The 15,863-nt window shown below is 39.3% G+C and overlaps 1 protein-coding gene across 1 annotated transcript in view; it reads left to right on the top strand.

The window, feature by feature from the left end:
* The window catches only part of LOC125346970 (ATP-dependent translocase ABCB1-like), a 323,723-nt gene extending 312,143 nt beyond the window's left edge, over positions 1–11,580 (top strand). The window contains exons 25-29 of the mRNA XM_048339947.1: positions 1,023–1,179; positions 1,502–1,699; positions 7,432–7,638; positions 10,024–10,170; positions 10,894–11,580. Coding sequence (XP_048195904.1) covers positions 1,023–1,179; positions 1,502–1,699; positions 7,432–7,638; positions 10,024–10,170; positions 10,894–11,100 — 916 coding nt within the window. The 3' untranslated portion in view covers positions 11,101–11,580. The remainder of the gene's footprint in view (positions 1–1,022; positions 1,180–1,501; positions 1,700–7,431; positions 7,639–10,023; positions 10,171–10,893) is intronic.
* Positions 11,581–15,863: the final 4,283 nt, after the last annotated feature.

Raw genomic sequence — 15,863 nt, 5'->3', positions numbered from 1 at the left:
TCAAGCTGTATAGTTCACTGCCCAAACTTGTCTTTTGCCCAGTGCTGACTCTCTGATTTGAACTTGCCCAATCTCTGGCTGGGAGGGATGAGTCAATTCAGAGTTCTCCACAAGGCCTTGACATCTCTGAGCAAGCAGTCCGATGGCTCCTTATAAAGGCTTACCTACAGGCAGTTAAGACATAAAGTGGTGTGGTAACTTCCACAAATTCTGGGAGATGACAGAATAAAGCAAATTCTCCTTGATTTACAAAAATAAAAAGCACTTGCAATACAAGTTGAAAAGGTTGAAAAATGACAAATGAAAACTGTATTCTGTGAATCTGAAATCTGAACTCTTATTATGAATAGAGTAAAATGGTACCTCAGTTGGGGAAGATGTTCCTGAACTAAATATGCAAAAGTACTTCAACAGGCAGTTGGGTAGTGAGAAGTGTATATGACCTTATGTACTTCATGATTTGGTGACACAATATTACTAGTAGGTGGTTCACAAGTTTTCTAAGAATATAATGTTGTTGCACCACCATATTATTATGTAACACCCAGTCAGTAAACCTCAGTAGCACAGAGTAATCTATGGGTCAGTTCTCCCCATCTGGTTAGTATAGCCTGGATCTGAACTGCCATGAACCATTATGTACTTTGAAAGAGAGAGAGGAAGCAGGGGTGGGAGGATCATCTGCATCATCAGCTTGAAATCAACAGTACCATTTACCACATCCTACAGGCCAAACCATGTCACAAGCCCAGCCCAGATCAGGAAGACAAAATCCACTCCTTCCACAGAAGTGCTACAAAATTCGTGTCATCACAAGGCTAGAATATCAAGAGTTGTGAAAATATTAGACCACTTTGTAATCTATCCAACATGAACTGTTGGAGAAAAGTCTATTTCTTTTACTTCATCTGCTTTATAATTACTTATGGCCATGTTTCCTGGGTATGAAAGTACTCACTTGCTACCATTGCAGCCCTTACAGTATAAACATGTTGTGTTTGTTTGGATTTTTAATTCTCCAGGGTCTTTTCTGCTATTGTCTTTGGTGCCATGGCAGTTGGCCCAGCCAGTTCATTTGCTCCCGACTATGCGAGAGCTAAAGTGTCTGCATCCCATGTCATCATGCTCATTGAAAAAGTCCCTGAGATCGACAGCTACAGCACAGAAGGACTAAAGCCAGTGAGTGATGTTTTGAGAATATTAATTATTCCTAACTCCTGAATAAATGCATTTGAGGAGCAATTAATTTCTGGTTTATATATGCTGATGATGTATACTATATAAGATGCACATCATATGTTTAATATGTATGATAATATGTAGTAACATCCAGCATATTGATATAAGAAGTAACATACAGATAAAAATAAAAAAACACTGCCCTCTCTACATGGAAATCTTATTTATCAGGCTTTTATCTAGATGTCTGGTATAAAAGTTGTTCATCCTAGCCTGCATTTTCAGTACCTCAGCAAATACACTGTTGCTCTCCTCATTTTAGAATATAATGGAAGGAAATGTGACTTTTAATGAAGTGAAGTTCAACTATTCCACCCGACCAGACATCCCAGTGCTCCAGGGACTGAGTCTGCAGGTGAAGAAGGGCCAGACGCTGGCTCTGGTGGGCAGCAGTGGCTGTGGGAAGAGCACAGTGGTACAGCTCCTGGAGCGCTTCTATGACCCACTGGCTGGCACAGTGGTGAGCACGCTTTGGTTTTTTTCTTTCTTCTTTCTTCCTTTCTATTTATCTTTATTTCTGAATAAAAATTAAATATATTGTACAAGATATCATTATTGTTGCTATTATTATACAGTAAGACTGGGGTGAGGTAGAATCTCAATGTTGTTTTGATTTGCATTTCTTTTGTGGCCAGTGATGTTGAGCACTTTTTCATGTGCCTCTTGGCCATTTTCTTTTAGTCTTCAGAGAAATCTCTTTTAGTCTTTAGTCCATTTATTAAGGGGGTAGTTGTTCTTTGAGGATTTGTTTTGGGGGAACTTAATTTTTTGAGTTCGAAGTATATTTTAGATATGAGGCCCTTTTCTCTTGTATTCCCAGTGAAGATCTTCTCCTAATCTATGGGCTTTATATTTATCTTGCTATCTATGTCTTTTGCCATGCAGAAGTTCTGCAGTTTGATGCAATCCCATTTGTCCAACCTTTCTTTGAATTGTTATGTTTCTGTGCTTTTATTAAGAATGTTTCGGCCTGTGCCAAAGAGCCCTAGTGTTTGCTCTTTCTATTCTGTCCTGCAATGTTTTCAGGGTGTCTTCTTTTACCTTAAGGTCTTTGATCCATATCGAATTGATTCTGGTGCAGGGTGATATATAAGGATTTAGCTTTTTACAAACTCATTGTAATACCCATTGATATCCCAACACCATTCTTTAATAAAATAGAAGAAGCAATCCAAAAATTTATACAGAACAAAAAAAATACACAAACAGCAATAACAATCCTAAGCAGAAGAACAGTGTTGGAGGAATATCAATACCAAACTTCAAACTGTATTACAAATCTATAGTAATAAAAACAGCTTGGTACTGGCACAAGAACAGGCCTGGAGACCAATGGAATAAAATTGAAGGCCCAGAAATGAACCCACAGACCTATGGCCACTTAATCTGTGATAAAGAAGTTAAAAAAATAAGATGGAAGAAAGACAGCCTCTTCAACAAATGATGCTGGCAAAATTGGTAAAACATCTGTAACAAATTGAACAGAATTTTTTAAACAGTGAGATTGGGTATGTACTACTGTGCATTCGAATAACCTAAAGCTAGTTTTTTACAGTTATATTTTTATTTTCATTAAGTAGTTGTATAAGTTCAATTCAACATGATCCATTTGGAATTGATTCTGGTACAGGGTGATATATAAGGATCTAGTTTTAGTTTGTTACAGATGTTGAACAAGTTTTCCAGCACCATTTGTTAAGGAGGCTGTATTTTTTCCATCCTATTTTTTAGCTCCTTTATCAAAGATTAAGTAGTCATAGGTCTTCAGGTACATTTCTGGGTCTTCAGTTCTGTTCCATTAGTCTTCAGGCCTGTTCTTGTGCCAATACCAAGCTGTTTTCCTTACTATAGCTTTGTAATACAGCTTGGTTTTCCTCATTGGGAATAATTAGTATACATCTAGGATAGCCCTAGTGGAAAATCACAGTAGCTCAATCGCTATGTCCATATGAACACATAAGATGATGCTAAGAGAAATGAACTCCAAATTATGAAAAAAGTGGCTTATCATTGTTGTTATTTTCAACATACCATGTAAAATTCTGTGTTTTTCTTCCCCATGGTTTTACCTCTGATATCACTGTAACTGATTTCAGTGCCCTGGATATTTTATATACATGTATTAGAACTAGGGAAGGGAAAGGGAATACCAAAATCAAGAGACAATGGACAAAAAGACAAACCAATGTAACAGAAATACTTACAAAACTATATGGTCTAAACCAACTGTACTACTAATGGGGGGGAGAGGAAAATTGGGAGGGGGGAAATGAGGGAGGAGGTAACAAGTTGGATAAGAAATGTACTCACTGCCTTATGTGTGCAACTGTAACCCCTCTGTACATCACTTTGATGATAATGAAATGAAAAAGAGAGAGAGAAAGAATTAGAGGCTTTGTCTTTGGAAGGGCTGGAAGAGGAGAAGTAAAGGAGACTACCCTCAGGTTTCAAAATCACATCCTTGCAGCTGTGGTCCTATGATCTGGAAGTTGCAGAGAATTAAGCCCATGTCATGGTTGTCACAACCTAGAGACACAAGACTAGGTTCTCTGTTACAAAATCTCCAATCTGCCATAACCTAGCTAGGCTTACCAGCACTGCCAAAGAGGAATGGGCATCTGCCTCCTGGATTTTGTGCAATCTATCTCACTCCTGCAATATAACTTACAAGAAGGAGCAAGTAGATCCAGGAAAGTTTTTAGCCCTTTAGTTCATTGAGATATGAAAAGACAGAAAGAATATGAAAAGGAATTCTGATGGCAAAGACAGAAATTTCAAGACAACATTTTGATGATGCACTAAAAGCAAAATGTTATCAATTATTCAGGAAAATGCATTATTGACTTCTATGCATTTACTCTAGAGCTTCAAATACTGCCAAGTGTTACGTGGTCATTAGACTTCTTAGTAAAAATATCTACAATAACTAGTAGATGACAACCAATTAGTTCCTAATGCTTTCTAAAAGTAAGTCAGTGGGTTTGAACATCATTTGACCAAAGAACTGAAGAAAAGATCTAAATAGAGGTCTACTTTGAGATGAAGAAATTCTCTCTACCATCAGAGGACTTTGATTCTTGACCTGGACTTTGGTTTGAATTAGAATGTTCTAGAGAGCTAGTAAATAACAGCCATTTGGGTCATTCAAGTGAGCTAAAGGTTAGTTTTTTGTTTTTTTGTTTTTTTGTTTTTTTTGGCCAGTCCTGGGCCTTGGACTCAGGGCCTGAGCACTGTCCCTGGCTTCTGCCCGCTCAAGGCTAGCACTCTGCCACTTGAGCCACAGCGCCGCTTCTGGCCGTTTTCTGTATATGTGGTGCTGGGGAATCGAACCTAGGGCCTCGTGTATCCGAGGCAGGCACTCTTGCCACTAGGCTATATCCCCAGCCCTAAAGGTTAGTTTTTATTGCTACAAATGTCCTTGGTTATTCTGATACTAACCATAGATAGTTTGGGAGTCAAAGACTTCATAAATTTGAAGGAGTGTTAGGTTGAATTGTGGAGGATATTGAAATATAAAGCTTCAGGATTGTGAAGAGGAAAGGATCAAAGCTTGTGGGAAACAAGATTATAATAGTTTTATGGATTCTGCTTGAAGAAAATAAAACTAAATTTAAAATTAGGTAAAGGAAAATATATAAATGTCTGCACATCCAAGTTTGTTGTGGAATCATTCAGAAGTCATTGAATCATTCCAAGTACTTAACAAAGAATGGATGGATATGGAAATTTTGCTCTCTATATTTTTTCAATTAGGAGCTATTTGTGTACCAGTCGAATCTATAATGTCTTGTCCAATTATACTTCCCTTGATTGCTTTGTGGCATTGTGAATTATTTAATTTGGCTCATTTCCTTGTCTGTTATCATGGCTTTAAAATCAAAGATAAATCCTACTCATTTTTTTGATGATTAACCATCCTTTTATGGTTTTTATTGTTGTTGGTCTATTGAGACAGGGTCCTCTTGTAGCCCAGGATGGCTTAGAATTTACCACATAACTGAGACTGGAATCAAACTTGAGACCCTCTGAGCCTTCCACATGCTAGATTATAAGCATGCACTGCCACATTTGGCATAGCCCTATACAGTTGTGCTGCTTCTATCCATCTTTTATTTTCCACCCTCACACAATGGATGGAGACATAGAAAGTATCATTTCAGAGTAGTTTCCATGGAAACTGGGCCTGATACAACTCAAGGCTAATCATCCCCACAGCCCCCAGCTTCATATACAGGAGAGTCATATTTCATACTTCAACATCAAAGACCAACCTCATTATAGCCCAGATATCCCAGACAAATACACATGACAAGAAAAAAAAAACTGAATCCAGTCCCTGGGGTTTGCTTCAGTGGGCATAATCACTGCTCTTACGGAAAAGGCAGAAGATTCTCCTCGTGCAGAACAAAAAGACTCTCCTGCATCAGAGAGTAAGGCTTTTCATCAGCAAGGCTATGATAAGCCCTTATGCCCAACCTCTGCAGGGTGATCTAGAAAGCCTGTCACTAGGGAAGGGCAGCCTCTCCTTCTTACTCCTGTACCTCAGCACTGAAGATGCCAAGTATCCTTTCATATATTTGTCTCTCTTTCTAACTTCTTTAGTCCCAAGCACATCACACACCCACACAACCCCCCCCTCCCACACACACACATGAAATTTCTGTCAGCCCTTGAGCACTTCATCTGTAGTGGGTCTTGAGCCACGCAACAATCCTCTGTAATCTCATCTTGTCCTCAGTTCTGTGAGTTTAGGAATTGCCGTTCTCGTGTGGTGCCCAAGGAAAGTCATAGAAATTAATATGCTTTCTCAAATCACCTACAGGAAGATGCAGCAGCTGCCCTCCACAAGCACTGCTGTCCATGTAGCTGCTGCATCTGATGCTCAAACTCAAGTCAGATCAGAACCTTGAGCACAAACCTGTGATGTGCTTATGGCTAATGTGTGTGTGTGTGTGTGTGTGTGTGTGAGAGAGAGAGAGAGAGAGAGAGAGAGAGAGAGAGAGAGAGAGAGAGAGAGAGAGAGAGTCATGGCTCGCTACTGTCCCTGAGCTTCTTTTGTGTAAGGCGTTCTACTATTTGAGCCACAGCTTCACTTGCTAGCTTTTTTTGACAGCTTATTGGATATAGGAATTTCACAGGCTTTCCTGCCTGGGCTGGCTTTGAACTGCAATCCTCAGATCTCATCCTCCTGAGTAGCTAGGATGACAGGCATAGACCACTAATGCCTAGTTGATTAGTTTTTATTACCATGCGGATCCCTGACACATTTTCTGTAAAGTATGATGAGGAGAATAAGCCATTGTATTAGTTTTCCTGTGGCTTCTGTAACAGAGTAGCATAAGTTTATACACTTAACAACAATACAAATATAATTATAATTATGGAGATTAGAAGTTAGAAAGAAATCTCTCCAATTAAGGTGGCTGATCTGTGTTCCTCTCAGAAATCCAAAGGACAATCCATTCTCCTGTCTTTTTGCTTCCACTATCTTCAAAACCCACACCAGCTGGGCATGTCTTCTCATACAACACAATCTACTCAGTCTCCTGCCTCCCACTTTCACAGTTAGGATCCCATTAGATTGCATTGGCCTCACCAAGATAATCCAGGATAATTGTTTGACTTTAAGGTTAGTTGATTAGTAGCCTTAATTCCATCTGTTTCTTTCCTTGACATAGAGCATAAAATATTCACAATTTGGTGAGATTAGGACAGAATACTTTTGGGGAAGAGAAGTATTATCCTGACTACTTGAGCATGAATCAGAAACCATGTGCAATTGTTTCATTGTTAGATTAACCTTGGCAATCCAAAGTAAAACAAGTGAAAATGCTTCAATCTCATGGTAACACAGCAGTTTTTATGTATGAAATAATGACATTCATTTTTATTTTTGCTGTCAGTTGGGAGACTTGACCTCAGGGCCCGGGCACAATCACTGAGCTTTTTAAATCAAGGCTGGTGCTCTATCAATTTGAGCCACACTGCACTTCTGGGTTTCTGGTGGTGAATTGTAGATAAGAGTCTCTTGGACTTTCCTGCCCATGCTGGCTTCAAACCACAGTCCTCAGATCGCAGCCTCCTGAGTAGTTAGGATTACAGGCGTGAGCCAGAGGTACCAAGCTTGGCATTAATTCTTCTAAGTTGAAATTGTACTGGTCCTGAAGTTGATCTCAAAATTCTTATTTGTAGCTTCTGGATGGCAGGGAAATAAAGCAACTGAATGTGCAGTGGCTCCGAGCACACCTGGGCATTGTGTCGCAGGAGCCCATCCTGTTTGACTGCAGCATTGCTGAGAACATCGCTTATGGTGACAACAGCCGGATTGTCTCGCAGGACGAGATCATAAGAGCAGCCAAGGAGGCCAACATACACCAGTTCATTGACTCACTACCTGATGTAAGTCTCTCTCCCAATTAAGAGTCCAAGGGTAATGTAGGCAGTCCAATTTATCATTTGATGGTCTGTAGTACCTCATACATCTGAACAAGAACTCTGCCCAGTGAGCTGTTTTGCCAAGCCTAGCAACTGATTTCTAAAACTCTGTTTTCACAAATGTGAAGAGAAAAAATAATAACCAAAACATATTCCAAGTTCAAGTAATCATCTAGCCTAACTTTGCATATGGTCAGTGGTTACAGTAACCTAATAATCTGACAGTTCTTGCAAGGAAGCAATGAAAATATTAGACCTATTCAACAGTAAACTTCCAGGAGAAGAGAATCAAAATAAATTTTCATCTCCAATGACTTCAGGCTTAGGGTTTAGTGGAACCTGTAAAAGCTTCTTTTTTCAAGTTCACATACAGGCTTTCTAGACTTTCACCTGAGCACTGTCTGATTCTGATCCTGCCAAGGAGGCGGGCATGACCTTCCTTCTGCATTTTTCTCCTCCTTCTGCCACTTCTCAGCTCTCCTCCAAACCTCACACTACAGTGTGGCCTGGCTAGACAGCTGGAACCACATGAGAAATACAGCTCTGTCTTAATGGCACCTTGCCTTTGGAACAACTATGGCATTGTGTCATTTCTAATCATTGGATCTTTTGTCAGCCATGAGCTCCATTTGTAGGGTTGATTGTTGAAATCTTACCTACACTATTTCCTGTGTGCATCCTCTCAGATGCTCTAGGAAATTATGGTAGTGAAACTTCTCATTCTATTTCCAAAATCTCTCTTCGTATGCCCACCTAGCAAATCTACCCTTCCCGTTATCACTACTTATGTATTGCCTATAGAACAAAGCTTTGCTACCTCAAATCAGCAAGGATGGTCACCACTTTATGGAGAGGTCTGGCAGGATCTACCACTTTCTAAGATTTCCCTTTTATTTGGGCTCTTGTTCAAGAGCAGTACTCTGAAGCACAGGCCTCAGAGAAAAGGCCTTTCCCCACTCCTGTCCTTCAACAGTCAGTGGATAATTGATTTTTCTTGATACTTGAACATTTCATCCTTACAACACTAATCCCTGCGAAGAGCACAATTGAGACTCAAAGGAATTTGTCACAAATGCGGATTTTCTAGGATCAGTTCTGTTACACTAAAGCCTGGTAATCCTATAGTGTAAGTAAGAACAGGAGCCACACTGCAATACCTGCCTTCCACAGTGCAGGGTGGAGCAGGCAATGCATCTGCCAAACTCCCTAAGGGTTTTCTCACTCCATTTGCAAAGGGCTGCCTTGTTCTGAGCACCACAGAACTAAGGTTGCCATATAGAGCGATTAAACATAGCAACTTTATACCAAATCAATCTCTTTATAATCAAACTCTAATTATAAATATCACAGCCTTCCTTGAAAATAAATTCAGCCAGAGAGGAACCTGACAATAATAACAGAGTAGTTTTCTGGTTACACATGATGCCATATCCTCCTTCCTCCTCCTCCTCCTCCTCCTCCTCCTCCTCCTCCTCCTCCTCCTCCTCCTCCTCCTCCTCCTCCTCCTCCTCCTCCTCCTCCTCCTCCTCCTCCTTCTCCTCCCCCTCCTCCCCCTCCTCCTCCTCCTCCCCCTCCCTTTCCTCCTCCTCCTCCTCCTCCTCCTCCTCCTCCTCCTCCTCCTCCTCCTCCTCCTCCTCCTCCTCCTCCTCCTCCTCCTCCTCCTCCTCCTATATGCTCTTCACCTCCTTTTTCTATCATCATACTGAAAGTGACAATTGTCTACCATGGGAAATAATTGAGACCATGTGGGAAGAATGCTAAAGCCAAAACAACTTGAAAAGATACTTTCGTAATAAATGTTAGATATGAAAATGGAATTCCATAGCATCTGTTAAAAATAGTGAAGTTATTTTTATTTATTTTTTGCATTTTTTATTGTCAAAGTGAAGTACAGAGGGGTTACAGTTCCATATGTAAGACAGTGAGTACCTTTGAAATAGTGAAGTATTAATGACAGACCTCTAAAGGCTAATATCCAAAGAATTTTTCTTTCTTCACCTTAAAGTTATGCAGAGGGCACCCCCTGTTGGTTAGAAATAAAAATAACTTCAACTTCCTTGTATCAAATTTCCTTTCCTTTCTCACTCTTTATTCCAAATAAAATGAAAAAAAATTGAATGGTAATGGTATCACAACAATATCCTTAGTTACAATCTTTCTAGGTAGTTACCCTAAAATAGATTAAACAAACCATGTAGAGAGTCTTTTTGATTGCTTATTTCGCTCTCTATGAACCCATTCTTAGCTTCTGAACATAATTTTTCTATTCATTCTTATTTTCCATGTGAAAACTTTATGTCTGAACTTTATTATCAGTTTTGGCTCATAAAAACACAATCCTGTTTACAGAAATACAACACTAGAGTTGGAGATAAAGGAGCTCAGCTCTCTGGTGGTCAGAAACAGCGCATCGCCATAGCTCGAGCCCTAGTTAGACAGCCTCATATTTTGCTTTTGGATGAAGCTACATCAGCTCTAGATACAGAGAGCGAAAAGGTAAGGATTTAAATAGTTGTCTTCATACTTGGATCAGTTGTCCTTAAAGCTGTAACTTTATGCTTTTCTCTGCTATTGCAGGGAGCAAAATTTAGTCAGCTTGTGTCAGCTTCCAGTGGTGTCTAAACACTTACTTAGGAGAGCAAAGATGATACAAAGCAAATTAGTGGTAGAGTACCTGAGCTCCAAACCAGCTCAGCATCAAGTTGCCTACAGGAGGCATTTTCCCACTTCCAGTGAAGGATCTTCTGGCAACCATGTGGAAAGGGAGATGTTCAGAAAAGAGCAAAATTTGGCTGTGCTTAGGAGGAGTGTCAGCCAGGCTCCTGTGTTTGAGCAAATTTTATACATTCAGCTCTCTGAATGACAGGACAGATGATAGTAAGATGTTTTACACCTTCAAGAGCCTGGGTTGGGCCTTTGCTCAGATTTCCTGAATAAGCTGTGGAATTGGGTTACACATTTATACCACAAGGCATTTGGTGGAATGCTTATAGGGGATGGATGGACTATATTTACTGCTATGTGTTTAATAATGCATCTCAGAAGTGAGGCAAACCATGGTTGAGCTTTCTTCTGGCAGATTACCTGGTTCCCAAAGTCTGTTAGGTTTCACTGAGACCATGGTAAAGTGGACAACAGGGAAATTGAGGGGGTTTCTATTGCAGTAGATTGCAAGGAGGAGCACTTTTGTCAGAATTAACTTGTGTGATCATGGGACAGGTTGTTCAGGAAGCTCTGGACAAAGCCAGAGAAGGCCGAACATGCATTGTGATCGCTCACCGCCTGTCCACCATCCAGAACGCAGACCTAATCGTGGTGATCCAGAATGGCAAAGTCAAGGAATGTGGCACCCACCAACAGCTGCTGGCACAGAAAGGCATCTATTTTACCATGGTCAGTGTCCAGACTGGAGCAAAGCGCCAGTGAACTGTCACCATGCAAGATTACTTATTTTTTTTAATACTGATGTTTATGACATTTAATTGATGTTAGGTGCTAGCACTTACTAGATCTGGTAGTTAATCCACTTAATATTTTCTCCCTCAATTTAAGATCATTTCTCTAATCTCAAAATCTTCAAAAATACTTGAAGTAACAGAAATTGAAGCATCAATACCAAAAGAGGCCATGAGAGTGGAAACAATATAATTCGTAAGAGGATTTAAAGACCATCTTTCTATATAAATGTGTAATTTTACTTATACTTTTTAACCATCTGTTTTACTAAAATACTTTAGAAATGGCAAAATTTACTGAAATATTTGCACAAAAGCACTTACAATAAAACTGAACAGTCATATGATTGGAGCTGTCTATAATATATAAAAATATTTTACTCAGGCTGGGAATGTGACTCAGCAGTAGAGTGCTTGCCAAGCATGCATGAAGCCCTGTATTAGATTCCTCAGCATCACATAAACAGAAAAGGCCAGGAGTGGTGCTGTGACTCAAGAAGTTGAGTGCTAGCCTTGAGCAAAAAGAAGCCAGAACAGTGCTCAGGCCCTGAGTCCAAGCCCCAGGATTGGCAAAAAACAAAATAAACAAATAAAAACTTTACTCAAATTGGAATATTCTAAATAATTTTGGCTTCTAAAAATGAATGTGGAGAAAAAAAATAAAAGAAAAAAGTGGCAGACTAATGATACTCAATGACCACTAGCATCTCAAGGGATAAAGGCAGGATGGCAGATATGTAGCAGCCCTAAAAGGTGGTTGATAGTGAATAGGAATAGGCATTTCAGTAGCAAACAGAACCTTATAAGAGAATATGAGAAGCACAGAGGGAGAGAAAGGCCACATCTGTGTAAGCACCCATTGTGAGAGGGAGAGGACTGGAACAAAGGAGAAAGATCAAGAGGATCAGAAAACACTGGTCTCAATATGGAATGGAGTTTCAGTCTAACCAAAAGAGGTCATTGAACCTCACAGCACATTCACACAGAATATTGTCTCATCTTCCTAGCACTCTGATGTGATCATTGTTGGAAAGTGAGTAGTATATTAGTAATATGTTACCAGTGTCCTAGGGTTGATTTTGAACTATAGTCACCACATGCCATCATTGGTATAAGTGGTATAAGCTGGATGATAGGCACTCAGGACCCAGTGTAAGATTTCTGCAACTTCTCATGAGCGTATAATTGTTAGAAGTTAAGAAAACGTAATAAGAGGACAGATAATAAACTTTTAAAGATGTGCTGTGAGTGATAATTAGGTCTGAACTCTGACAAATGAATAGGACTTAGACCAGGAGGTGTGGAAATGGGGAAGGAGGGAGAATGTTCTGGGGAAAAGGAGCAGCCTGTTCAAAGGAGCATTTGAAGTACCAGAAGAAGGACATGCTGTTGGAGTTTGGTGAGCCAGGTGTAAGAATGGTGTAAGAACCCTGGTGGAGTAGACAGACTCACTTCTTTCCTTTGAGAGCCCTGCCAAAGAAAATCAAGGTTGGAGCTTTTTTAAATTAAAGACTAACATGGAGTTCATTTCACTTAGCATTATCTTATGCATTCATAAGGGCATAGCTATTAGGCTCTTGTGATCCTCTGCTGTGACTAGCCTAAACCTGTACTAATTATTCCCTATGAGGGAGACCATAGAGTCCATGTTTCTTTGGGTCTGGCTCACTTTACTCAGTATAATTTTTTCCAAGTCCTTCCATTTCCTTACGAATGGGGCAATGTCATTCTTTCTGATAGAGGGATAAAATTCCATTGTGTATATGTACCACATTTTCCTGATCCATTCGTCTACTGAGGGGCATCTGGGTTGGTTCCATATTTTAGCTATGACAAATTGTGCTGCAATGAACATTGTTGTGCTGGTGGGCTTTAGTGTGTTCTTGTTTGTGGTCCTTGGAAATGACTGTTATATCACTGTTGTAATTTCTTTCAACATGCCATGTGAAACTGTAGCTTCTATTGTTGATGATCCTCTTGTAACCCCTTCCTGTGGTTGTACCCGCACTATTACTGTATCTTATCTGAGTACATTGGAAACTGTATATACTGGCATTAGAACTAGGAAAGTGAAAGAGAATATCAAAATCAAGAGACAAAGGATAAAAAGACAAACGTCTCCAAAAGCAGTACTTACAAAACCATTTGGTGTAAACCAACTGAACAACTCATGAGGGGAGAGGGAAAAGGGGAGGGGGAGGGGAGAATGAGGGAGGAGGTAACAAACAGTACAAGAAATGTACCCAAGGCCTAATGTATGAAACTGTAATCTCTCTGTACATCACTTTGACAATAAATACGAAAAAAAAAAGAATTTTCAGTAGTAAGTTACACAGCTCCCTCAACACAGAGAAGTTCTGTACCCACACATAAAACACTGGAGAACTGAAGGACTTACATTTATGGGAATACATTTTAAGACCTTTGACCATGACCCACAGTAAGAAAGATCATTTATATTCTATACTTTCCCTTTATCTTGACGGTAAATTCCTATCCTATTGATTGTATGACTCTCTGATTAATAACCTGCAGTTTCAAAAGCACTAATATAAAGTGAACATTAAAAATGAGTGTCAGTTCTGGAGTAAACCAGGGATTAAGGGCAAGAAACATATGTTCCAAGTGGAAAATAAAATTTTAACTCTTCCTAAAAAAAAAAAATTAATTAAAGACTAAATCCTGAGGTGTACTGATTCCTTCTTTTCTGGATCCCAGCCACCTTCCTAGTGAAAGAAATCCAAGTCATGTCACATGGCTACCTGACTTGATCCCTCTAGGCCTTGGCCCACTGCCCCTCTCACGTGCCAGCCATGAGCAGCACACACAGGCCTTGAGGTGGCTTCAGCTTATGATCCTTTACCTTTAGCCTCACGAGACAAGAACCATTTATCTGAGCTCCGTCCAAATAATGACAGGAGATCATTTTTTTTCAAGTGTCTTAAGCTCATTGATAAGGAGAATAAGTAATAAGCCTTCTAACACTGGAGCCTATAAAAGACTTTTACTGATCTCAATTCTTGATCTGTAAAAGAAACTCCCTAGACAACCTTGTTTTGGCGGACAGCTGGAGTGCAAGTGTGCCACCAGCTCTTATCAATAGTTGGCACATTGAAAGTTCTCAGTAAAAATAGTTGTTGAATTAAAATAATGCTGTTTTTAGGGTGGGAAAGTGACCAAACAAAATTTTTTTCATGGAGCACTCTCTGTAACGGAAGTCCTATGTCCCATTTGGAACGTCAAACGCTAAGGTTAAAGACCTCTGTCCTTGGAGAGTCAGAATAGTAAAGAGAAAAGCAGGAAAGATTAAAGATATGTGCAAGAGGCAAAGCTACATGATGAAATGTTTTCACCTGGGCTCTTTCAAAAGAGTCAATTTTTGTCACAAGGAAAGTGACCTTTGAGTTGAAAACAGCATTTTCGCTTTCTCTGTGGCAGCTAAATTTAAATGTTTTCCCGTCATCGATTGTTGCTTAGTGTACAGAGAAACACTCAGTCTGTTGAGTAAGAAAAATCTGTGTTTCTCTTTGGGCTATTCATTTATTAGGATACATGGTTCCTGGGAAACATTACTTATTTTCCCAAAGCCCTTATTCCTTTTATGGCAAATAAGAGATTTATTTCAATATCTACCTCATTGAATTACTTGAACACAAATATTATCCTAAAGCAGTTAGGAAAGTACTCAATACATCAAAGATAAGCAACAAATTCTGCTTGCCTCTATTTCATGTTTTTCTGGCTCATAGGTACTGCTTCTCTTCTGTGAAAATTAAATTTTGCGCTTGTTTATTTAGCAATTTAAGTGCCTATTGGATTATATATTGAAAAAAACACAGTTAAGAAAGAGTTCACAGCTTATGTAACCTGCAAGAGAGCTTTCCGTAGCTGTCCAGTTGTAACTTTGTCAAGTGCAGGAGAAATATCATATCCTAGGGTGCCGAGCAGGGACACTGTTCTATTTGGATTGTAGGGAAAATTTAAAGTGAGAAAAGATTTTTTCCTTCATTTTTTAAAAGTCAAAAACTAAAAAGAGACAACTAAATACAGATACCAAAGTCCTGCATCTTTCTATTTTATTCCCATCAATAAATCAGTTTACAATTGAAGCTTCCTTACTCAGAATTTAAGTATGACAATTTTTTCCACTTCCAAAAGAGTTCATTGTCCCTCTTCCACTGCCTCTTATGCAAAACATCTCTATCAGCATGGGCAATGACCCTATTACTCGCTGTCTTTATAGTTTAAATAGATGACTCAGGCAGGATTTATCCATGGATTTTTCCATGTTGTTTTGAGAAAGTGCCAGTTCCGGCCAAGCTATAGACGAAACTATCTGATTGATTGGAAAAACCCCCATGGCTGCAATATTCAACCTTGTTAGACTAAAAATGTGCACCTCAGGGGGCTGGGGTTTGTGCAGAGACAAAGCCTAGAGAAAAATACATTAAATAGAAGTGGTTGGGTTAAGGTAAAAAGGCATATTTTACAGATTTCCTTCACAATAATACTGAAGACAGTGTTCAAAAGTGTTAGACTCAAGCCAAAATAATAATGTTTAGCAAATATTAATTTCATAAATTCATCTTTGGCTTGTACTTACCACTAAAAGCAGATTTTTGTTTTTAAATTGTTAGCATACATTAAGCAAAAGGAGTTTCACAGTATGTTTTCATAGATGCATTATATATACATACATATGAAGTATGTATCCATATACACACATACACACAC

The sequence above is a fragment of the Perognathus longimembris genome, chromosome 2, assembly GCF_023159225.1.
Source record: "Perognathus longimembris pacificus isolate PPM17 chromosome 2, ASM2315922v1, whole genome shotgun sequence".
NCBI lineage: Eukaryota > Metazoa > Chordata > Mammalia > Rodentia > Heteromyidae > Perognathus > Perognathus longimembris.
This window is presented reverse-complemented; position numbering and strand designations above follow the sequence as displayed.